Genomic DNA, 27,240 nt, shown 5'->3' with positions numbered 1-27,240 from the left:
TTTATATTAGTTCGTATATAAAGTAATAACTAATAACACAAATATAAAATATATTATAATATATAATTATTCGTGAGTATTCTTCAACAATTTCAAAATTAAATTTTAATAGTATTAATGTATCTATTAATTTATGAAATTCATTCATCGGTTATTTATTACACATATTGCTAAAAAGTGTTTTTAAAAAATATATATATATATATACGTATAAGATTCATGCTATTGTAGCAATATTTTAATGTTTTATATTTTCCTTGTTCTTTTTTTGTTCTTACTTACTCATTTTGTTCTAGTTATTAATTTTTTTTTTTTTTTTTTTTTTTTTGTACTCATATGTACTATCATCATCATAGGAAATAATTTTATTTTTAGAAATATTAAGAATTTTTTTTTTTATAATTATAAATTATGTATAAATTAAAAATAAATAACTCGTTTTTTTTTTTTTTTTTGGTAATATGTATAACATTGTGTTACTTATTTAATATATAATAATAATATAATTATTAAAATATATAGTAATTAATAATTTTGATGCTACATGTAATAATACAATTAATGTATGATAAATTGTAATATACTATGATTATTTTAAGAAATATATATATATATATATATATATATATATAATAATTATTATTATTATAAATAGAATATATATGTATAAGATAAAACACGACCTAAAACAATACAATGTATTGTGTAATGGTATATATAATTTCTCATTTCGTTAAGGGTTTTTTTTTTTTTTCCTTTTTTTGAATTTTCTTTTCTAATAATAATAAATATTAAAAATATTTTTTTGTGATAATTATATAATTAAATAATTTAATAATTAATATTTTTTTAAAATAAGTTCAAATATTTTAATAAAAATAATAATATTAACCTTTGCAACTACGTAGATAAATTAGAGAGAAAGTTATAACATGCAACAATTTTTAGAAGAACAAAAAAAAATAATAACAAAACCTAAAAGAAATACAATTACTATTAGTTTGAAAAATACTTATTTCTTATATTATGATACAAAATGTTTATTCTATAATTGTTTTATAAAATTGAAATAATGCCAATTTTATGTTGTAATAAGTTCTTATATACTTATTGTATACCTTTAAAAATTAATACTCTACACATTTTTATTTTATTTACATCGAAAAACTATTTATTTGTAACTATAGTTTTATTTATTATATACATATATATTAAAATAAAATTAATATTATAATTTATCGTATGATATAAAATTAGGTTTTGTTAGAAATTAAGATGGGAATTTATAAAAAATATGGAAATATTTTTACTATATTATTTATTTTTTTCTTCCTATTTATTATTTTTTATTTTTTTTTTTTTGTTGTGAATAAATGGGAAAAATATGGTTGCAGTAAAAAAATATATTTTTATATAATGGGAAAAATAATTATGTATTATAGTAAACGTCTATAATAATATTGTGCATTAAATATATGTAATTCTTTTAATAAAACAAAATTAAGTATATTATGTGATTTAGTTATAATTTTAATCATAAAATAATATAAGTATCACATTAAATATGAAACTGAACTACACTAAAATATTATTATTTTTCTTTCCATTAAATATATTAGTAACATCATCATATATATGAATAAAGAAAATTATTATTATTGTATATATATATGTAAAGTTTTATTATTTATATAAATATACAATATACCAATTTATAACAAATATATATATATATATATATATTACCTTCTTTATAGGCAAATAATAATAAAAATAAACCATCCATCACACAACGTCATACACCAAGATATACATCACGAGTATTAAGCGAATGTGACATCCGATCGTCAATTTATGATAATGATGCGGAGATGAAATCAGTGAAGGAAACTTTCGATCGACAAACATCACAACGTTTTGAAGAATACGAAGAACGTATGAAAGGTAAACGCCAAAAACGTAAAGAACAACGTGACAAAAATATACAAGAAATTATTGAAAAAGATAGAATGGACAAATCATTAGCAGAAAAAGTAGAAAAAGTTTGTCTTAGGTGTGGGTTTGGGTTAGGAGGTGTTGCAGCAGGTGTTGGAATATTTGGTGCAATTGCTGTAAATGAATGGACAAAAGCTGCTTTGGTTGCTGCAGCTCAAAAGGGTATTGATGCAGGTATCAAATCAGCCCTTAAAGGATTAGAAAAAATATATGAACTAAGTGATTTTTCTTATTTAAAATGGTCTGCAATGGTTACTCCAACAACTTATGATCAACCCATGGATCTTATTGCTATTGTAACTAAAGCATATAATATGTGTGATGACGTTGAGGCTGCTAAGGGATCTTTATTTTGTCAGGCCATGGAAGGTATAGCTAATGAACCTGATGGATGTCCTGTTAAAACCTTTTCTCAAATGGCTGTAGACGCTGCAGAAGCAGCTGGTAAAGTTTCTAAAACTACCGAAGAAGCTGGAATAGCCTTAGCAAATAATACAAGTTACAATTCGTACATTGCAATTGCTTACTCCGTGACTGCTATACTGATTATAGTTTTAATTATGTTAATTATTTATTTAATTTTACGTTATCGTAGAAAAAAAAAAATGAATAAAAAACTACAATACACAAAATTATTAAATCAATAAATATATGGTTTCTTGATATTAAATTCAATTTAATATTTCGTGAATTTTATTCATATAAAGCAAGGATGTCATGATAATTAAATTTTTATAACATTATATTTTTTCTCTCTATAATTTTTTTTTGTTTATTCTTATGTGGTTATTTAATTATTTAATTTATATTTAATAATTTTTTTTTTTAGTGAAAGAGTGTAAATTAAATAATTTTTTAATAAAGATTTTATATAAATATATATTGTTAGTATATATCCATACATATATATTTATTTATTATACACTCTTTAAGAACACCTTGTAACATATATTTTCAAAATTTTTTATATAAAATAATATGTAATGTTATATATTATATAATAAATATATTATATTGTTATTCTTGTATTGATATATTATTTTTAATATAATTACAATAATATATAAACTAATATAAACAAATATAAATTTAATTATTAACATTCATCTTTATCATTTTATTTTTATAATATCTATAATACATATTTATTATTATTTTATATTACAATGTCATGTGAAATATAAGATATTATGTTAGTTATTTTTTATCTTCTTTCTTTTTATAATTTCCCTTTTAATAAAACAAAATATGTGTATTATTACAGAACAAATATATATATATATATATATATATATATTATTTGTATAATATACAAAATACAAAATAATTTTCAAAACGACATATCGATATATCGAATTATCAACACATTATAATATAATAAAAATGAATTAAACTAATTGTACAATAAATATTATTATAAAATAGTAACTATATATTATATATTATAATTATAATTGTATTATAATAATTATATTTACATGATATTCTTTATATTATCCTATTTTAATACATATAATTAATATAATAGGTAATTTAAAACAATATATGAATATTAATAATTTATAGAATATTAAAAATAAATATATATATAGTTTATTTATTCTATTAATATAATATTATTAATACATTATTAATATTATTATTATTATTATTATTATTGCTTTTATTATATAATAGTAACAATTACTATATGTTTATTTTTAAAAAGTACATATTTAAAAAACTTCTATTATAATGTAATCCTACAATTAATTTCTTATGTATTGTACAAATAATGTATGATATTTGATATTATATAAATATAATATATATATTTAATATTTTACAACATAAAAATTAAAAATATATTATAATTATATTATTTAGATTTATACACAGAAATTTAAATTACAGTATCTCACTATCTGGCATGTTTGGAAAATCTTTATATTGTATTCGTGCAATAGTAGTACACTTAAAAATTATTCAAAATTTATAATTTATTATTTTTTAATAAATAATTCATTTAAATATACTATTAAATATATATATATATTAATATATTATTATTTATAAATTATTATAATATAATTAACATAAAAAATAGTAGATACAATAGAGAGTTATTTCTATTGGTGAATACGTATTAGAAGAAAAATTAAATAAATTAAAAAGATAAAATATAAATAATAAAATACACTTGAAAATTATTTTATTATATTAGTTTTAAGATTAATATTATATTTTATAAATTACAAGAAAATTTGTAATTATTTCAATAATAGTAATTATATTATAATATATTTTAGGATGTTTATTTGATAAAAATCATGAGAGCTATCATTATATATATGTGGTTTACACGCATAACAACTATTGTTCTACACATTAATATGTGTATTTGAAGGAAAAGATATTGTCATTTATTAAAAATTTATAATATATATATGAGAGAATTATTTTAAGAAAAATTAAAAAAAAAATAAATAAAATAAAAATAATATAATATAAAATAAAAAAAAATTATTTATTTTATATCATATTTAAATTTGCTTTTTTAAATATTAAATGAATATAGTCATAAATTAAATTATACATACGATGAAACTATAATGTTCTTATATAATAAAATTACAACAAAATTTCTGCTTATCAATATATTATATAAAATATATATTAGAAAATAAAACAGATCATTTTTTATAAATTAGATTAATACAATTTGAAATATAAAATATTATTTTTTTGAATTAAAAATGAATATATATCACGTTAAAAAGTTAATATTTACCTTTTTAATAAATATTTTAGTATCACCTCATAATGTATGTAAAAAAAATACATAATTATTAGAATAACATAAATATATAATAAAAGAATTATTACATTTTCAGTACATATTCATTAATCCTCTTTATTATTTTTTTAGGAGAATTATCTAAATAACCATTATAATGTAAGTCTCATTCAAAATAACACCAAAAGAACAACGATACATTCAAGATTATTAGCACAAACGAAAAACCATAATCCACATTATCATAATGATCCAGAACTCAAAGAAATAATTGATAAATGAACGAGGAAGCAATCAAAAAATACCAACAAACTCATGATCCATATGAACAATTGAAAGATGTAGTAGAAAAAAATGGAAGAAAATATACAAGTGGAAATGGTGCAGAACCCATGTCAACGATAGAAAAAGATTTATTGGAAACATATGAAGAAATGTTTGGTGACGAAAGTAATACGTTGAAGTCAGGCATGAGTCCAAATGTTGATGAAAAATCTTCAGCATGTGAATGTGCTGATATTAATAATATAAAACTAGGAAAAACAAAAGGAAGAGATAAGTATTTAAAACACTTAAAAGGGAGATGTACGCGTGGTATATATATTTCTTCACTTACTACTGTAATCTTAACAACGATCGCTTTGTATGCTGCAAGAGCTGCTGCCATTGCTACCTTTAGAGAACCTTATAGTGCGTGTGCAGCCTTTGTTTCTATATTTAACATGCTTAGTAGGGAAACTGTGATCGAGCTATTCAAACAGGCACTGGAATATGTGCATCTGGTGCTGCTGATTTAGGCGGAACTGTTGCAACCGCTGCTTTGGGCGCAATATACCCCTGTGGTATTGCAGCTTTGGTTCTGCTTATATTAACTGTTCTACTTATAATATTATATATATGGTTATATAGAAGAAGAAAAAGATCATGGAAACATGAATGCAAGAAACATTTATGTAAGTAATGTATTTTTAAATATATGAATTATGTAATTTGTGAATCGCATATACATTATATTTTATAATAATTATTTTTTACAGAAGTAATATTTTTAGAATTATTTGTTTTTAAAGAAAATATATATATTTATTTATAAATAAATAAACAAAAGTATTAAAAGTCTTATATTATATTGTGTTATAATATATCTGTTGATCAATTTACATATTTTATTTTTATTACATTTCTAACCAAATGTATATTTTTCTCTGTTAAAATAATAACTATTATAATATATAATTCATTTTATAATTTTTATTTATTGATGTATTTATATAAAATTTATTTTATACTTTCCTATTATATTTTTATATTAAATTAATATTATATAATGAACATACAAAAATTAATCTCCTAATTAAATAATTATTAATGATCATTTATGTATATATAATTGAAAAATAGTATATACATATTTCTATTGTACATAAACTAAATCTTCAACGTTTTTTAACTAATAAAACTATAGTATTATTTAATATATTAAATCTTATAATATTATGTTTACTATCTGTTTTTTCTTATACTTTATTTAAGAAAAATGTACAGGTTCATTTCATAATTCGCACAACGAATATTTCAAACCTTATATAAAAATATATGTTGTATCGAAAAATATAGTAAATATTTGGAAATCAAATAAAAAGAATATATTAAAGCATTTTTATATTTATCAAATAAATAATTTCTAATAAAATATTTGCGTAATATTAAAATATTTAATAATTTAAATATCTAATATTTATATTTGTTATTTTAGTTATTTAAATGTTTTTTTTTTTTTGTTATAAAATATATTTTTTACAATACATAAATATTTTTTTGAAATATGATTTTATGAGAGTTAAGAATAATAAAAAATCCCCTGAAAATTTTATAATTTATATCACACACATATATATATAGTAATCTTTTTTGTTATATAAAAAATTAAAACATTTGAGTATGTAAAAAATAAATATGAAAAATGTTTTATAAATAAATTTTAAAAAATAAATACAGTTTTGTTTAAAAATATGAAACGCAAAAAAAAAAAAAAAAATATACATGTATATACATATATATTGCATTTATATATACCTATATATCCATATATGCACAAACCTACTTGTATACATACTTACATATATACCAATACATATATATTAATATTTATATATAGGAAAAAACCCAATATTACGTCTGGACGTACAAATCTTTTTCGTGTCATTGATATACCTCAAAATGATTATGACATACCTACAACAAAATCATCAAATAGGTATGTCCCATATGAAAGTGACCGTTATGTTGGCAAAACATATATTTACGTGGAAGGAGAAGAAACGGACGATTACAGTTATATTCGTGATATATATTCCTCTGATATTACTTCTTCATCAGAAAGTGAGTATGAAGAGATAGATTTAAATGATATATATGTATCGGGTAGTCCAAAATATAAAATGTTTATCGAAGTAGTACTAGAACCATTAAATAGGGATACATTTAATTTATCAAGTGGTAACACATCTACCAATAAACTTACAGATAATGAATGGAATCAATGGAAACAGGATTTTATTGAACAATATTTAACTCATATAGGATCTGCTGTACCATTATACATGAGTTACAAACTGATAATATGTATATGTATACCCAAACTAATATTTTACATGTTATTATGGATGAAAAACCTTTTATTACATCAATATAAGATAGATTTCTTGGTAGTGGTCATCAATAAGTTACTTATAATATTGATTGGAATATTCGAATAAACACTTATATATCTTTTAACATTACCCATGCTCCTAAGGATAATAGTTTATATTCTGGAATTTATTGAATTAATGATTCTTTAAGTCGTAACCGTAATATTGATATATATGATGAAATGCCCAAAAGAAAAGAAAAAGAATTATTTGGAACCAAACATACAAAAAATATAACGTTTAATCGTGTCGCTACACAAACATATAGTGATCCTATAGATAGTTAGTTAGATTTGTTCCATAAATGGTTAGATAGACATAGAGATATGTGAGATAAGTGGAAAAACAAGTAGGATATATTACATAAATTGAATGAAGAATGGACTATAGAACATAATGAAGATCTGTTGGATATACCATCATCAAGTCATGATGATATTCTTAAAATTAAGGATGAAACATATAATATCATTAGTACAAACAATTTATATAGTTATGAAAATAATGATATAACCCCACACCAACTCGGATTGCCAAATATCATACCTAGTGGTATTATTAAGCACCAAGATAATGGACTGCGCACAAATATATCTATGGATATACCTTTTGATGAACAAAATAATAATTTGGAAAACAGCAATATAACATATGAAGATGATGAGGTGCAAAATTCGTAGAATTTTTGACGATATAGGAAATAATTATCCTGAAGCATATAAGGAAATGAAAATAATTTAGGTGATGATTTATATATATATATATATATATATATATATATATATACAAATCAATAACTTATAAGAATTAAAACCAATTTGAATGATGAAAAACAACAAAATATATATAATATATGGAATATATAAAAATATAGGGAAAATATATAAATTTGTAAAAACCATGTGTTTTTATTTTATTATAAATGTGGGATAAATTATCTTATAACATATTGGAATATATTTAAATTCATTCACATATATATATATAGTAGAAAAAATTACAAAACATTTAATATGAATTACAAATTATTTACTTATATAATTATTATAAATTTATTTTTATTTTTTTTGATATTCATACACCTAATTATCATTATATAGTATTGAAAACATTTTATATAAAAATTAAGTTTTCCATTTATAATTACTAATTATAAATAATATTAAATTATATTATTCCTTATATTAATTACTATATATAATATCTTGTTACATCTTACATATATATTATTATCCTAACAATTATTATAATTATTAAAATTTATGTTTTTAAATACATCCCTAGAACATTTAATAATACAATTAATATATCAATAAATGCTGAAATAGTATATCTACCATTTTAATATTTTATATAATATATATGTAAAAATAGTATATTGTCAAAATATTACAATCGTTAAATTATCAATATAATATATTAGGATAACATACAAAAGTACATAAAACTAAAAAAACATAGCATTTTATTATATGTATAAGTTTTCACATCCATAATTTTTGTTTTTGTTTTTTGTTACTTAATAATAAATATAAATATATATTTATCTTAATAATATGATTTATTACATTAAGAATAAATAAATATTTTAAATGTTTTTAAATATTTTTATAAGAATAATATTATTAAACTTAAGAAGAACGTAGATAAATTAGAGGGAATGGTATAACATACAACAAGCTTTAGAACAAAACAAAATAACAAAAAATAGAGGATACCAAATTAATTTATAAATATGTATATTTACTATTAGTTTCAAAAGACATCGTATTATTTATTATAATGCACAATTTTTGTTGTTAAATTGTTTTATAATAACAATATTAGAAACATATATGTTAGAATAACTATATCATATGTATTTCATATATATGTTCTAAAATAGTATTATATATATAATTCATAGAGAATTCCCAAAACTATAGTTTTACACATTTGTAAATAATTTATAACACAAGAATACGTTGTATTATTACTATATCATAAAGTGTTATGAAAATTATGAGAAAAAAAAAAAATTACCATTATAATTTATTGTGTAATATAAAATAAAATTTTATTAAAAATTAAAAAAAAAAAAAAAAAAAAAAAATTAATAAAAAATGTAAAATGTTTTCTTAAATTTTTTTTAAAATTAATTTTTTTTATTCTTTTTTTTTGTTTTAAATAAATGAGCAAATATGGTTCCACTGTAAAAAAAAAATATATATATTTACATAATGGGAAAATAATTGTTAATTATATTAAATAAATTATAATAATATATTAGGTTAAACATATTTAATTTATTTATAAAATAAAATAAAATATTTTGTGTGATTTTTTTAGTTATAATTTTTATCATTAAATAATATACGTATCACAATTAAAAAAAATGAAAGACCATTATATTAATATATTATTGTTTGCTCTTCCATTAAATATATTGGTAATTCCATGTTACATATGTATTAAATATTTATTAATGTTATAAAATATATATATATTTATTACGATACCATTTATATAATTGTTGTATCTATATATCCATATATAATATATATATAGTCAAAATATACATATTTATAAACCAAAAAATTATACATATTTATTACAAATATATAAAATAATAAACTACAACTAAACATTACATATTTATATATGTCACCATTTCTTTATAGGTATATAATCAAAGGAGCTATTACATTACACCACGTCATACAGAAACCAACAGATCTTTATGTGAATGTGAATTATATTCACCTACGAACTATGATAGTGATCCAGAAATGAAAAGGGTGATGCAACAATTTGAGGATCGTACATCACAAAGATTTCACGAATATGAAGAACGTATGCAAAGTAAACGAATGCAATGTAAAGAACAGTGTGATAAAGAAATACAAAAAATTATATTAAAAGATAAATTAGAAAAAGAATTAATGGACAAATTTGACACACTACACACAGATATACAAAGTGATGCTATTCCAACATGTGTTTGCGAAAAATCCTTAGCAGATAAAGTGGAAAAAGGTTGTTTACGATGTGGGTATGGTCTAGGAACTGTTGCACCAACGGTTGGATTAATTGGTGCAATAGCTGTAAATGAGTGGACAAAAGCTGCTACTGCAGCGGCAACTCAAAAGGGTATTGAGGCAGGTATTAATGTAGTAATAGATACATTAAAAAGATTATTCAACATAGAGGTAGTAACAGATCTTAAATGGAAAACACTCATTACTGCACAAAATTATACTGATAAGATTCTTGTTGGTGATGTTATTAGGAAATTAGGTAATACACTTTGCGGGGGTTCTGAAGATACAGCAGGTGGATTTTGTCTTTTCACAGTTAAAGCCAATACCCTTCCTCAAGCAATAAATGGACATGTTACAAAAGCTATTTCGGAAGGTACTGCAGAAGTTGTAAAAGTTACGGAAGCAGAGATGGGGAAGGTAACAACATCAGCTGGTGCTTATTCTACTGGTATAATAGTCTCAGTTGTTGCAATAGTGGTCATAGTTTTAATTATGATAATAATATATTTGATTTTACGTTATCGACGAAAAAGAAAAATGACAAAAAAAATGCAATTTATGAAATTATTAAACGAATAGATATATTTTGTTATGTAGTTGTTGGTAGGATGTTTGGTACATGCATAATATTTAATTTGATGTACCATTTTGATCATTATTAATAATCATATTTTTATATGTATTACGTTTATACATATAATATATTTTATTACAGAATTATTTTCTAATTATTTATTGTATTAACTATTTAATGATTATGATAAAATATTTCAAAACTTTTATTCTTTAACGCATCATATATATTTTTTAATATATATTATATACTTCAATTATATGTGGAATTACATTTAATTTTTTAAGAACATAATGTGGTATATATTTATATAATAACTCATATTAAATGTCTTATAATGAAATATATAATATAAAAAAATATATATATTATAATAATAGTTATTAATTATAGGAAATACATTATTTAAAAAAAACAAATTAGTCCATATTTATATATTAAAAAATTAATATATATAAACATATTATTTTAATTGAAAATAATATTCCATAAAAGCCTATAATATTATATATATGAAAATATATATATTCATTTATTTTTCTTTATTTTTTTTGTTGTATACTTAATATATTATTAAAAATAGCAGAATAAAATAAATATAGAAAGTGGATAAAATATAAAGAATACATAAAATACATTAAAAAACTAACAAAAATATGACAGCATAATAAAAACATGAAATAAATAAAAACATAAACTTAATAAAAGAGAATAATAAAAAATCAAAAATAAATAAATAATAAAACAATTCTTATTAATATAAAAATAAGAATTGTTTCTTTTGTAATTTCTATTTTGATGTTGATTATATATATATATATATATATATTAATAAATTAATTAATAAATAATATATTATATTTTTTAAAACCAAAATAGTAAAATAGTAAAAAACTTATATGTATATATATATATATATATATATAATTTTTTTTAATATACTAATCACAAAAATGTTTTCAACACCATATATAAAAATATCAACACATTATAATATAATAATAATGCATTAACCTAATCTTACAATAAGTATTATTACAATATACTAACAATATATTATATATAATAATTATAATTCTATTAGAATAAAAATATTTATATGATATACTTTTTATTTGCCTATTCTAATACATATAATTTATATGATAGGAAATTTAAAACAAGTTATAAATATTAATAATTTGTAAAATATTAAAAATAGATATATATATAATTTATTATTTTTATATTTATATATGATTAGAATGAATTTATTATTATTATTGTTTTTATTATAGAATTGTTACCATTACTATAAGTTTATTTTAGAAAAGTGCAGCTTTAATAATACTTCTATTTTAATATAATGATACTGTTAATTTTTTATATATTGTACAAATAATATATGATGTTTGGTATTATGTAAATACAATAGATATATGTAATGTTTTACTGTATACAAATTATAAATATATTATAATTATATTTTTTATATTTATACACATAAATATAAATTATAGTATCACACTATGTAGCATGTTTGGAAAATATTTATATTGTATTTTTGTAATAATAGTATATTTCTAAATTATTCAAAATATATAATTTATTATTTTTTAATATACAATTCAATTGTATATCCTATTAATTATATATATATTTTTATTTAAAAATTATTATAATATAATTAAGTAAAAAATAAAAAAATAAAATAAGAGATACAATAGAGAGCATTTTATAGCATAGGAAAACGCTCCGGAAGAAAAATTAAATAAAATAAATATTAAAATATAAATAAAAAATATTTTATTATTTTTAATATTAATATTATATTTTATTAATTACAAGAAAATTTGTTATTTCAAAAATAGTAATTATATTATAATATATTTTAGGATATTTTTTCGAAAAAAAACACAAGAGCTATCATTATATATATGTGGTTTGCACCCATAACAACTATTTTTCTACACATTTTTATGTTATTTACAAAAACATAAAACAAGTTGTTTGTAACTATAGTTTTACTTGTTATATAAATGTTTAAGAACAAAAAGAAATTAATATTACAATTTATCGTATGATATAAAATTATATTTTATTAGAAATTAAAATGCAAAATTATAAAAAAAATGTAAATGCATTATTATGTTGTTTTTAAAAATATTAATTAATGTTTTTTTTTTATTTGTTTCGAATGAAAGGGAAAAATATGATTGCAGTAAAAAATATTTTTATAATGGGAAAATAATTGTGCATTATATTATGGAACTATAATAATATTATAGATTAAGAATATGTAATTCATTTAATACAAAATAATATATTTTTATATATTAATTATTTAGTTATAATTTTAATCATAAAATAATATAAGTGTCACAATAAATATGAAACTGTACTACTCTAAAATATTATTATTTTCCCTTATATTAAATATTTTGGTGCCATCATCATATGTATAAATAAAAAAAACGATTATTGTATATAATATATAAGGTTTTATTATTTACGTCAATATTACATATACAAATTTATTACAAATATATATAAAATAATAAACAACTAATTATAACATACATATATATATTACATTCTTTATAGGCACATAATAAAAATAAACAATACATCTCAGCACGTACACCAACTATTACATCACGAATGTTAAGTGAATGTGACATAAATACGTCAATTTATGATGATGATACTGAAATGAAATTTGTGAAGGAAAATTTCGATAGACAAACGTCGCAACGTTTTGAAGAATACAATGAACGCTTGCTCGAAAACAAACAAAAATGTAAAGAAAAATGCGATAAAGAAATTCAAAAAATTATTTTAAAAGACAAATTAGAAAAAGAATTAATGGACAAATTTGCTACATTACAAACAGATATACAAAATGATGCTATTCCCACATGTGTTTGCGAAAAGTCGTTAGCAGATAAAACAGAAAAATTTTGTCTGAACTGTGGGGTGCAACTAGGAGGTGGTGTGTTGCAAGCTTCCGGTTTATTAGGAGGAATTGGTGCAGTTGCTGTAAATGCCTGGAAAGATGCGGCACTTGAGGCCGCCATTGATTTTGCTACTGAAGCGGGTGCTGCGGCCGGTGTAGCTGCTGGTGAAGCTGCAGGTAAGGCCGTAGTTATTAAATCATTAAAATATTTTCGTGTAGATGTTTTCTTTCCTAAAATATTTAATTCCATTGGTAATGCGATACCTTATTATGATGCCAAAACGATTGGTGCTGCTATTGCTGAAAAACATGCTCAGAACTGTGCGCTGGTGTCCACTAATGAGGGTGCTATGTGCTATCCATTTGAAGTTAATTTAGGTATACGTGAGGCAATAACTTTTACACAAACTGGTCCTCCAGCGAAATACGCTATACCAGACACGGTAAGCGAAATTGTTGAAGGAGCTGAACAAGCTGCTAAAGCAGCCGCTAAGGCTGCTGAAAAAGGTGTTACTGCTGCAATAAAAGCTAAAGAGACCCGTTTGTTAGAAGCTGGATTTAATAGTTCCATTAGTTCTATAAATGCTTCTATTATTGCAATAGTCGTAATAATTTTAATTATGGTAATCATATATTTAATTTTACGTTATAGAAGAAAAAAAAGAATGAAGAAAAAACACCAATATATAAAACTATTAGAAGAATAGATATGATGTGTTTGTTATATTGATGTTGACAGGCCTTTTGGTACACGTACTGTTTTTCTTTGAATGTACCATGTTTTTTTTTCCATTATAAGTAACTATATATTTTTATATGTATTACGTTTTTATATATATATTATATTTTGTTATGTGTCAATTTTTTCATTATTTATTGTATTAAATATTTTATTTATTATGTTAATTTTTTTATTATATTAATTTTTTTTTTTTTTAAGACTTTTATTCTTTAATAAATCATATATTTATTAATATATATATTAAATACTAAACTCATAAGTGTAGGTATATGTAATTGTTTAGGAAAATAAAATATGGCATGTATATATATATATATATATATATATATATTTTTATATAATACTTCATATTAAATTTTATATAACCAAATATATAATATAATAAATAGATATATGTGTTAATAATAATTATTATTAATTGTAGGAAGGAAATTTAAAAAATAAAAGCGAATTAGTCCATATTTATATAATAAAAAATTAATAGAAATAAACAATTTTATTTTGACAAATATATTACATACAAAAACCTATCATATTATACATATATATTAAAATATATATATATGTATTAATTTATATATTTCATTTGTCGTTATATACTTTTTAAATATTATAAAAATGCCAGAACACAATAAATGCAAAAAGTAGACAAAATATAAAAAATACATAATATATATATATATATAAACACTAACAAAAATACTACATTAGAACAATTACATTAAATAAATAAAAAGCTAAGAGAGGATTGCCAACATAAGAAAAAAAAAACAAATCAAAATAAAAATAAAATCATTTTTATCAATATAAAAAATAATTCTTTTTTCCTGTGTGATTTCTATTTTGATTATATATATATTTATATATCACATCATATATTAATTAATATATTACATGTTATAAATATAAATCCATTAAGCATTAAATTAGTATAAAACGTATGTTTTATATATATATATATATATATATATATAGTAACAACAAAAATGTTTTGAACACGATATATCTATATATCAACCCTATATAATATAATAATAATGAATTAACCTAATCTTAAAATAAGTATTATTATAAAATAGTAAGAATATAATATATCATATATAATAATTGTATTGGAATAACAATATTTATATGATATACTTTTTTTTTTTTTTTTTTTGTATTCATACGTACTATGATCATGATTATTGGAAATAACTTCATTTTAAGAAATATGAAGAATTTTTTTTTTTTAAGGTTTCTAATTACGTATAAAATAAAAATAAATGATTCCTTGTTTTTTCATAATATACATAATGTCGCGTTATTTGTTTATTGTATAATAATATATTTATTAAAATATATAGTAATTAATTATTTTGTTACAACATGTAATAATACAATTAATGTATCATAAGTTGTAAAATAACATAACTTCTATTTTAGGAAATATATATATAATAACGCACGTTATGCATATTGTATATTTGAATAACATTAAACAATAAATATAATAATAGTATGTATAATTTCTTATTTTGTTATTTGTTTTTTTTTTAATAATTATAAATATTAATATTTTTTGCGATAATTATATAATTTAATGCTTTAATAATAAAGGAACGTTTTAAATTATTTGTAATATTTTTATAAAAATAAAAACAATAATATTAAACTTAGTAATAATATAGATAAATTAGAGAGAATTGTATAGCATACAAAAAATTTTAGAACAAAACAAATAACATAATACATGGAAATTGGTTTATTAAAATATATATATACTATTAATTTAAAAATATTTTATATCATTTATTATGACATAAAATGTTTGTTGTTAATTGTTTTTATAACAATATTGTTACGAAATTTTATGTTTTAATAACAATTTCATATGTATTTCATATATATATGTTCGAAAATGTTATTATATATATATATTTGTCATACATAATTTCCAAAAGTATGGTTTTACACATTTATAAATAATTTACAACAAAACAATACATTGTATTAATACTATATTGTAACATGTTATTAAAAAATACGAAAAAAATAAAAATATATGAACATTATAATTTATTGTGTTGATATAATATTAAATTTCATAAAAAATTAAAAAAAAAATTATAAAAAATGTAAAATGTTTTGATAAATTCTTTTAATAATAATTTTTTCACATTTTTTTTTTTTTTTTTTTTTTTTGTAATAAATAAAATGTAAATGTGGTTCCACTATAAAAAAAAAAATTATATTTACATAATGGAAAGTTAATTGTTAATTATATTTATTAAATTATAATAATATTTTAGGTTAAACATAATTAATTTATTTATAATACAAAATAAAATATTTTATGTGATTTTTTTAGTTATAACTTTTATCATAAAATAATAAAAGTGTCACAATAAATATGAAAGTCCATTATATTAATATATTATTGTTTGCTCTTCCATTAAATATATTGGTAATACCATGTTATATATGTATTAAATATTAATTAATATTATTATATTATATTATAATATAATATATATATTTATATATAAATATATTGCGATATCGTATATATAATTGTTATATATATATAGTCGAAATATACATATATATAAACATAAAAATATACATATCTATAACAAATACATATAAGCATAAACAACTAATTATAACATACATATATATATTGAATTCTTTATAGGAACATAATAAAAATGAACCACACACCACACCACATCATCCACCAAATACCAGGCTATTATGCGAATGTGAATTATATTCACCTGCCAACTATGATAGTGATCCCGAAATGAAAAGGGTAATGCAACAATTTGTGGATCGTACAACACAACGATTTCACGAATATGATGAAAGGATGAAAACTACACGCCAAAAATGTAAGGATAAATGTGACAAAGAAATTCAAAATATTATATTAAAAGATAAATTAGAAAAACAAATGGAACAACAATTAACCACATTAGAAACAAAGATAGATACCAATGATATACCCACATGTGTTTGCGAAAAGTCGTTAGCAGATAAAACAGAAAAATTTTGTCTGAACTGTGGGGTGCAACTAGGAGGTGGTGTGTTGCAAGCTTCGGGTTTATTAGGAGGAATTGGTCAACTTGGGCTAGATGCATGGAAAGCAGCCGCGTTGGTAACTGCTAAGGAACTTGCCGAAAAAGCCGGTGCAGCTAAGGGTTTGGCTGAAGGTAATGCCCATGGTATGAAAATAGTTATTCATCATTTAAAAGAATTGCATATAGATAAATTAGTTCCTGGAATATGCGAAAAAATTTCTAGTACAGGCCATTATGCTAATATTACAAATTTTGCTAATACTATTATTCAACAACGTGGGACGATGTGTGGGGCGTCGGGGAAAAATCTTGGTAAGGATATGTGCACAAAAATTAGTATTAAGTTAGGTACACTTAAACCAGATGGTATTAGACCAGGTCTTCCAGACAAGGATGCTGTAACAAAAGTGTTAAACGGACTTGTTGAACAAGCTGATAAAGCTGCTGCTCACGTTACCAAGACTACTAGTGAAAGTGTTACTGCTGCAATAAAAGCTCGAGAGACCGCTTTGATAGAAGGTAGATTTGAAAGTTCCATTACTTCTATAAATGCTTCGATTATTGCAATTATAGTAATAGTTTTAATTATGGTAATTATTTATTTAATTTTACGTTATAGACGAAAAAAAAAAATGAAGAAAAAACTCCAATATATCAAATTATTAGAAGAATAGATGTGATGTATTTGGTATTTTTCGATGTTGGTAGGAAGTTTGGTACTTGTATTGTTTCTCTTTGATTTTACCATGTTTTTCATTATTAATAATTATATTTTTATATGTATTACGTTTATATATATATATCGTATTTTGATATCTGTTTTTTTTTTTTTTTTTTTTTATTATTTATTGCATTGTTTATTTATTGATTATGTTAATTTGTTTTTAAGATATTTATTATTAAATAAATCATATATTTTTTAAAATATATTAAATATCATATAATGAAATATATAATATAACAAATATATATGATAAAAATAATAATTATTAATTGTAGAAAACAAATTATTCAAAAAAAAAAAATAAAGAAAAAAAAAAAAAAATGAAAATTTAGTGTATATTTATATAAGAAATAATTAATAGAAATAAGCATTTTCATTTTAATTGACAATAATATTCAATAAAAGACTATAGTATTAAATATATGTATTCATTTATTTTTATTTAATTTATTGTTGTATACATAATATATTATTAAAAATATCAGAATACAATGAATAAACAAAGTGGATAATATATAAATAATACATAAAATACATAAATAAACTAACAAAAATACGGAAGCAGAACTATTACATGAAATAAATAAAAACATAAACCTAAAAAAAGAGACCAATAGTAAATCAAAAATAAATAAGTAATAAAATAATTTTTATTAATATAAAAATAATATTGTTTTTGTTTTATAATTTTCATTTTGATGTGGTTTATATATATATATATATATATAATTTTTTTTTAATATACTAACCAAAAAAATGTTTCTAACATCATATATCGATATATCAACACATTATAATATAAGAATAACGAATTAACCTAATAGTACAATACGTATTATTATAAAATAGTAAAAATACATTATATAAAATAATTATAATTGTATTAACGTAATCATATTTATATGATATACACTTTATTTGCCTATTCTAATGCATATAATTAATATGATAGGAAATCTAAAACATTATATAAATATTAATAACTTGAAAAATATTATAAATAAATATATATATAATTTATTTTTTCTATTAATATAATATTATTAATATATTATTATTATTATTATTATTATTGTTGTTTTTATTATAGAATTGTAGCAATTACTATAAGATTATTTTTAAAAAGTACATCTTTAAAAAACTTCTATTATAATGTAATCATATTATTAATGTTTTATCCACTGTAAAAATATTATATGATATTTCGTGTTATATAAATGCAATATATATATTTAATGTTTTAAAACACAAAAATTATAAATATATTAAAATTATATTATATATATTTTTACACAGCAATATAAAATACATTATGTCACTATGTTGTATCTTTTGAAAAGCTTTTAAATTGTATTCTTGTAATAATAATATATTTCTAATTTATTAAATTATATTTTATAATAAGCTAATATATAATTGATTTAAATATCCTATTAATTATTCATATATATTTATATATTATTATTTATGTATTAAAATAACATAATTAAATAACATAAATTAATAGATACAATAGAGAGTATTTTTTAACATAGAATAAAACTTAGCAAAAAAAATGAAATAAACAAAAATGAAAAATGTAAATATTAAAATACATATAAAACTATTTTATTATATTATTTTCAATATAAATATTATATTTTATTAATTACAAGAAAATTTGTTGTTAGTTTCACCATAGTAATTATATTAGAATATATTTTAGGATATTTATTGGATAAAAATCATGAGAGCTATTATTATATATATATGGTTTACACCCATAACAACTATTGTTATACACATTTATATGTGTATTTTAAGGAAAATATATTGTTATTTATTAAACATTTATAATATATATATATATATATATATATGAGAGAATTATTTTAAGAAAAATTAAAAAAAATAAATAAATAAAATAAAAATAATATAAAATAAAAAAAAATTATTTATTTTATATAATATTTAAATTTTTTTTTTAAATATTAAAAGAATATAGTCATAAATTAAATTATACATATGATGAAACTATAATATTATTATATCATAAAGTTACAACAAAATTTACGCTTATGAATATATTATATAAAATATATATTAGAAAACAAAAGAGATCATTTTTTGTGAATTAGATTAATACAATTTGAAATATAACATATTATTGTTTGAATTAAAAATGAAAATGTATTATCTTAAAATGTTATTGTTTACCTTTTTAATAAATACATTAGTAGCACGACATTATGTATGTAAAAAAATACATAATTATTACAATGACATAAATATGTAATAAAACAATTATTACATTTCCAGTACATATTCATTAATTCTCTTTATTTTTTTTTAGGAAAATTTTGTAAATAACCATTATAATGTAAGTCTCATTCAAAACAAGACCAAAAGAGTAACTATAAAATCAAGACTTTTAGCACAAACCCAAATCCACAATCCGCATTATCATAATGATCCAGAACTCAAAGAGATAATTGATAAAATGAACGAGGAAGCAATCAAAAAATACCAACAAACTCATGATCCATATAAACAATTGAAAGAAGTAGTAGAAAAGAATGGATCACAAAATAGAAGTGGACATGTTGCAGAACCTATGTCGACGCTAGAAAAAGAATTATTGGAAACATATGTAGAAACATTTGGTGAAGAAAGTAATATTATGTTAAAATCAGGTAGGTACCAAAATGGTGATGACGTATCAGATGATTCATCTTCATGTGACTGTACTGATATTAATAATGCGAAACTAGAAAAAACAAAAGGAAGAGATAAGTATTTAAAACATTTGAAAGGGAGATGTACCCGTGGTATATATTTTTGTTCAGCTGGTAGTGCACTCCTAACATTGATAGCTCTGATAGCTGCAAAAAAAGCTGCCCTAAGTGCTGTTGCTTCATATGCAGGATTTAAAAATTGTATGTCCTCTATTGCAACATTTAAACTACTTGATAGTTCAACTTTACTTTCATCTTTTCTATCAATGAAAGCATGTGTTGTTGGTGCTACTGATATGGCAGGAACTATTGCAACACCTGCTATGGCCGCATTTTACCCTTATGGTATTGCTGCCTTGGTTCTACTTATATTAGCTGTTGTACTTATAATCTTATATATATGGTTGTATAGAAGAAGGAAACATTCGTGGAAACATGAATGCAAGAAACATTTATGTAAGTAATATATTTATATATATATGAATTATGTAACTTCTGAATCGCATATAAATTATATTTATAATAATACTTTTTTAAATAAGTAATATTTTTAGAATTATTTGTTTTTAAAGAATATATATATATTTATTTATAAATAAATAAACAAAAGTATTAAAAGTCTTATATTATATTGTGTTATAATATATCTGTTGATCAATTTACATATTTTATTTTCATTACATATGTAGCAAAATGTATATATTTTTCTCTGTTAAAATAATAACTATTATAATATATAATTCATTTTATAATTTTTATTTATATATATATTTAAATAAAATTTATTTTGTGCTTTCCTATTATATATTTATATAAAATAAATATTATACAACGAACATACAAAAATTAAATTTCTAATTAAATACATATTCATGACCATTTATTTATATATAATTGAAAAATACTAAATATATTTCTATTATACATAAACTAAATCTCCAAAGTTTTTAACTAATAAAACTATTGTATTATTTAATATATTAAATCTTATAATATTATGTTTACCATCTGTTTTTTTATCTTTTATTATTAAAAAAAATACAGATTTATTTCCCAATACACAAAATTAATAATTGAAAATTGTATATAAAAATATATGTTGTATGAAAAAAATATGGTAATATATTTAAAAAAAAATGTTGGAACATTCTTATATTTCTGGAATAAATGATTTCTAATAAAATATTTGCGTAATATTAAGATATTTAATAATTTAAATATCTAATATTTATATTTGTTATTTTAGTTATTTAAATGTTTTTTTTTTTTGTTATAAAATATATTTTTTACAATACATAAATATTTTTTTGAAATATGATTTTATGAGAGTTAAGAATAATAAAAAATCCCCTGAAAATTTTATAATTTATATCACACACATATATATATAGTAATCTTTTTTGTTATATAAAAAATTAAAGCATTTAAATATGTAGAAAATAAATAGTAAAAATGTTTTATAAATAAATTTTAAAAAATAAATACAGTTTTGTTTAAAAATATGAAACGCAAAAAAAAAAAAAAAAATATACATGTATATACATATATATTGCATTTATATATACCTATATATCCATATATGCACAAACCTACTTGTATACCTACTTACATATATACCAATACATATATATTAATATTTATATATAGGAAAAAACCCAATATTACGTCTGGACGTACAAATCTTTTTCGTGTCATTGATATACCTCAAAACGATTATGACATGTCTACAACGAAATCATCAAATAGGTATGTCCCGTATGAAAGTCACAAATATAAAGGAAAAACATATATTTACATGGAAGGAGAAGAAACGGACGATTACAGTTATATTCGTGACATATCTTCCTCTGATATTACATCTTCGTCAGAGAGCGAATATGAAGAATTGGATATCAATGATATATATGTACCAAGTCTTTCAAAATATAAAACGTTGATTGAATTAGTACTAGAACCTTCAAAAAGGGATACATTTAATACACCAAGTGGTGACACATTCACCAATAAATTTAGAGATGATGAATGGAACCAACTGAAACAGGATTTTATTGAACAATATTTACAAAACATACAAAAGGATTTTATTTTACATGATAGTATGGATGAAAAACCTTTTATTACTCAAATCCAGGATAGATTTCTTGATAGTAGTCATGAAGAAGTTATTTATAATATTGATTGGAATGTTCCTGAAAATATTAATAGAATTAATAATATCATGCATGATACAAAATACTGCTCAAATAATTTATATACTGGTACAGATTTAATTAATGATTCATTAAATGGTAACCAATATATTGATATATATGATGAGATGCTGAAACGAAAAGAAAACGAATTATTTGGAACATATCATACAAAATATACAACCTTTAACAGTGTTTCTAAACAAACACCTAGTGACCCGATAATTAACCAACTATATTTATATCATAAATGGATAGACAAGCATAGAGATATTTGCGAACAGTGGAAAACCAAAGAGGATATGTTATATAAATCGAATGAAGTGTGGAATATGGAACGTAAGGAATATCTATTGGATATACAACCATCAACTCTGGATGATATTCATAAAATTAATGATGAAACATATAATATTATTAGTACAAATAATATATATGATCATCCCTCACAGGAAACCCCCCTCCAACTACTTGGATCAACAAATATTATACCCAGTTATATTACCACGGAACAAAATAATGGATTGCGCACAAATATATCTATGTATACATATATTGATGAAACAAATAATAATAATGTGGTAGCCACTAGTATAATAGGTGACGATCAGATGGAAAATTCGTACAATTGTTGATGATATAGAAAATAAATATCGTGAAAAATATAAGGAAATGAAACTAATTTAGGTGATGATTTATATGTGTATATATAAATCAATAAAATATAAGTATTACAAATAATTTAAATGATGTAGTACATATAAATATATCTAATAAATGCAATGCATAAAATATATGGAAAGTATATAAATATGTAAAAACTATGTTTTTTATATTATTATTATAAATGTGGGACAAACTATCTTATAACTTATTGGAATATATTTAAATTTATTCATTTATATATATAGAAGAAACAAATAATAATAAATTTAATGTACATTAAAAATTATTTAAGTATAAAATTATTATAAATTGATTTTTATTTTTTTTTGATATTTATACTTGTAATTATCATTATATAGTATTGAAAACATTTTATATAAATATTATGTTTTTCATTTATAATTACTAATTATAAATAATATTAAATTATATTATTCCTTATATTAATTACTATATGTAATATCTTGTTACATCTTACATATATATTATTATCATAAAAATTAATGTAATTATTGAAATTTATGTTTTTGATTAGATGCTTAAACTAATACTCATATAATTAATATATGAATAAATAATGAAATAGTATATGTACCATATTAATATTTAATATAATATATATATAATATGTTTCAGAATATTTGAATCAGTAATTTTTAAATATAATATATTAGTATAACATACAACACTATATAAAACTATATAATGTACTATTTTATTATATGTATAATTTCTCATATAGGTAACTTCTTTTTTGTTTTTGTTGTTACTTAATAATAATAATAAATATAAATATATATTTTTTATCATAATAATATGTTTTATTAGTTTAATAATGAATAAAAATTTTAAATGCTCTTAAATATATTTCTATAAAATGAAAATAACAATAATATTAATATTAGTAATAATATAGATAAATTAGAGAGAATGGTTTAACATACAACAATATTTAGAACAAAATAAAATCATAAGAAATATAATATACCAAATTAATTAAAAAATATATATATATTATTAGTTTAAAATATATTATATCATTTATTATGATAAAGAATGTTTGTTGTTAATTGTTTTTATAACAGAAAAATTACGAACATATATGTTTTAATAACTATTTCATATATACTTCATATATATGTTTTAAAATGTTATTATATATATATATATATATGTCATGTACAATTTTCAAAAAGTTGGTTTTACACATTTGTAAATAATTTACAACACAAAAATATGTTGTATTATTACTATATTGTAACATGTTATTAAAAAATATGAAATAAAAAAAAAAATGACCATTATAATTTAATGTGTGATATAAAATTAAATTTCATTAAAAATTAAAAAAAAAAAGAAAAAAAATTGTAAAAAATGTAAAAGTTTTGTTATATGTTTTAATATTATTTTTCTTTTTTTTTTTTTATGTTATAAATAAAAGAGCAAATGTGGTTCCACTAAAAAAAAAAATATATTTACATAATGGGAAAATAATTGTGTATTATATTATTAAAAATATAATAATATTATAAATTATTCATATGTATTTCAGTTAATTAAATAAAATATATTATTATATATTAATTATTTAGTTTTTATCTTAATCAAATAATATATTATAACTATAACAATAAAAATGATGTTGAATTACACTAATATATTGTTATTTTACCTTTCATTAAATATATTGTCATCATCATCAGAAGTATGCATTAAATAATAATTATAATAATATAAAATTATATATATGTTTTTTATCAATCATTATATATTATAATTATACCTATATATCCATATATGTTGTATATAAAAATTACCTTTATATCAATATTGATTATATATTATAATTGTGATAAATAAATATAATAATAAATTACAATTAAACATAACATATATATATATATATATATATATATATACTTTTTTATAGGTATATAATCAAAGGAACCATTACATCACACGTACACCAAAAGCAACCACTAGGACATTATGCGAATGTGAATTGTATGCACCATCAAACTATGATAATGACCCAGAAATGCAAAAAGTAATGGAAAATTACAATCGACAAACGTCACAGCGTTTTGAAGAATACAATGAACGTGTGATCAAAAACAGACAAAAATGTAAGGAACAATGCGATAAAGAAATACAAAAAATTATATTAAAAGATAAATTAGAAAAAGAATTAATGAACAAATTTGCCACATTACAAACTGATATACAAAGCGATGCTATTCCCACATGTGTTTGCGAAAAATCAGTCGCAGATAAAGTTGAAAAAACCTGTTTAAAATGTGGAGGTGTGTTGGGAAGTGGTATTGCGCCAAGCGTTGGTTTGTTAGGTACGGTTGCCATAGATCAGTGGACAAATGCTGCCTTGCTTGATGCAGCTCAAAAGGGTATTCAGGCAGGTATTGATACTGTTGTTGCGGAATTAGAATATGTGGCGGAGAGATTTGATGATATTGGTATTAATATAGTAGGAATGATAAATAAAGAAACTTACCGTTGTCCGCAAGCTTTGATTGAATCTATTTATGCAGCAAAACAAAAAGTGTGTGATAATGTTGGAAATCCAGCACCAACTTGCCATAGAGTAGGACAAGACGGCACCTCAATTTGGTTTCGTCCAGAAGTATTAAAGGCTACGCAAGATGGTATTGACGCTGCTGAAACTGTTGAAAAAGCTGAAATAGTCTTGATAAATGAAGAAAGTGCACATTTGTACAGTGCAATTGGTTACTCCGTCCTTGCCATATTAATTATAGTTTTGGTTATGTTAATTATTTATTTAATTTTACGTTATCGACGAAAAAAGAAAATGAAGAAAAAACTCCAATACATAAAACTATTAGAAGAATAGATATGTGACGTTTGGTATTTTTCGATGTTGGTAGGAAGTTTGGTACTTGTATTGTTTTTCTTTGGATGTACCGTGTGTTTTTTTTTTTTTTTTCTCCATTATAAATAACTATATATTTTTATATGTATTGCGCTTTTATATATAATTTATTTTTCTATAATTTTATTTATTTATTTATTTATTTATTTATTTATTTTCTAAAACTCTTTTAATTAATAAACAATGTAATTTTTAATTTATATAAAATACTTATACGTATTATAATATATTATTTTTTTAAAACA

The 27,240-nt window shown here is 20.0% G+C and overlaps 7 protein-coding genes and 2 pseudogenes across 7 annotated transcripts, besides 2 other annotated features; all 9 read left to right on the top strand.

Annotated features, from left to right (window-relative positions):
• Window positions 1-1,564: 1,564 nt before the first annotated feature.
• On the top strand, window positions 1,565-2,642 carry PF3D7_0201000 (rifin; the record flags this gene model as incomplete). The annotated part of the gene is made up of 2 exons (XM_001349488.1): window positions 1,565-1,618; window positions 1,758-2,642. The coding sequence occupies 2 exons, from the start codon at window positions 1,565-1,567 to the stop codon at window positions 2,640-2,642; spliced, it is 939 nt and encodes a 312-aa protein (XP_001349524.1).
• A 2,088-nt stretch (window positions 2,643-4,730) lies between these two features.
• Window positions 4,731-5,732, top strand: PF3D7_0200900 (annotated as a pseudogene).
• Window positions 4,731-5,732: a sequence feature (stevor, pseudogene).
• Window positions 5,733-6,930: 1,198 nt separating this feature from the next.
• Window positions 6,931-8,144, top strand: PF3D7_0200800 (annotated as a pseudogene).
• Window positions 6,931-8,144: a sequence feature (erythrocyte membrane protein 1 (PfEMP1), exon 2, pseudogene).
• A 1,694-nt stretch (window positions 8,145-9,838) lies between these two features.
• PF3D7_0200700 (rifin) lies at window positions 9,839-11,063 on the top strand (the record flags this gene model as incomplete). Its single annotated transcript, XM_001349485.1, has 2 exons — window positions 9,839-9,892; window positions 10,125-11,063. 2 exons carry the CDS (start codon window positions 9,839-9,841, stop codon window positions 11,061-11,063), a joined length of 993 nt encoding a protein of 330 aa, XP_001349521.1.
• Window positions 11,064-13,427: 2,364 nt separating this feature from the next.
• PF3D7_0200600 (rifin) lies at window positions 13,428-14,700 on the top strand (the record flags this gene model as incomplete). The annotated part of the gene is made up of 2 exons (XM_001349484.2): window positions 13,428-13,496; window positions 13,642-14,700. The coding sequence occupies 2 exons, from the start codon at window positions 13,428-13,430 to the stop codon at window positions 14,698-14,700; spliced, it is 1,128 nt and encodes a 375-aa protein (XP_001349520.2).
• A 2,427-nt stretch (window positions 14,701-17,127) lies between these two features.
• Window positions 17,128-18,471, top strand: PF3D7_0200500 (rifin; the record flags this gene model as incomplete). Its single annotated transcript, XM_001349483.1, has 2 exons — window positions 17,128-17,181; window positions 17,413-18,471. 2 exons carry the CDS (start codon window positions 17,128-17,130, stop codon window positions 18,469-18,471), a joined length of 1,113 nt encoding a protein of 370 aa, XP_001349519.1.
• A 2,211-nt stretch (window positions 18,472-20,682) lies between these two features.
• PF3D7_0200400 (stevor) lies at window positions 20,683-21,699 on the top strand (the record flags this gene model as incomplete). The annotated part of the gene is made up of 2 exons (XM_001349482.1): window positions 20,683-20,751; window positions 20,854-21,699. The coding sequence occupies 2 exons, from the start codon at window positions 20,683-20,685 to the stop codon at window positions 21,697-21,699; spliced, it is 915 nt and encodes a 304-aa protein (XP_001349518.1).
• A 1,037-nt stretch (window positions 21,700-22,736) lies between these two features.
• Window positions 22,737-24,059, top strand: PF3D7_0200300 (erythrocyte membrane protein 1 (PfEMP1), exon 2; the record flags this gene model as incomplete). Its single annotated transcript, XM_001349481.1, has 1 exon — window positions 22,737-24,059. The coding sequence occupies one exon, from the start codon at window positions 22,737-22,739 to the stop codon at window positions 24,057-24,059; it is 1,323 nt and encodes a 440-aa protein (XP_001349517.1).
• A 1,667-nt stretch (window positions 24,060-25,726) lies between these two features.
• Window positions 25,727-26,956, top strand: PF3D7_0200200 (rifin; the record flags this gene model as incomplete). Its single annotated transcript, XM_001349480.1, has 2 exons — window positions 25,727-25,795; window positions 26,021-26,956. The coding sequence occupies 2 exons, from the start codon at window positions 25,727-25,729 to the stop codon at window positions 26,954-26,956; spliced, it is 1,005 nt and encodes a 334-aa protein (XP_001349516.1).
• Window positions 26,957-27,240: the final 284 nt, after the last annotated feature.

Source organism: Plasmodium falciparum, assembly GCF_000002765.6.
Source record: "Plasmodium falciparum 3D7 genome assembly, chromosome: 2".
NCBI classification, from domain to species: Eukaryota; Apicomplexa; class Aconoidasida; order Haemosporida; family Plasmodiidae; genus Plasmodium; species Plasmodium falciparum.
This window is presented reverse-complemented; position numbering and strand designations above follow the sequence as displayed.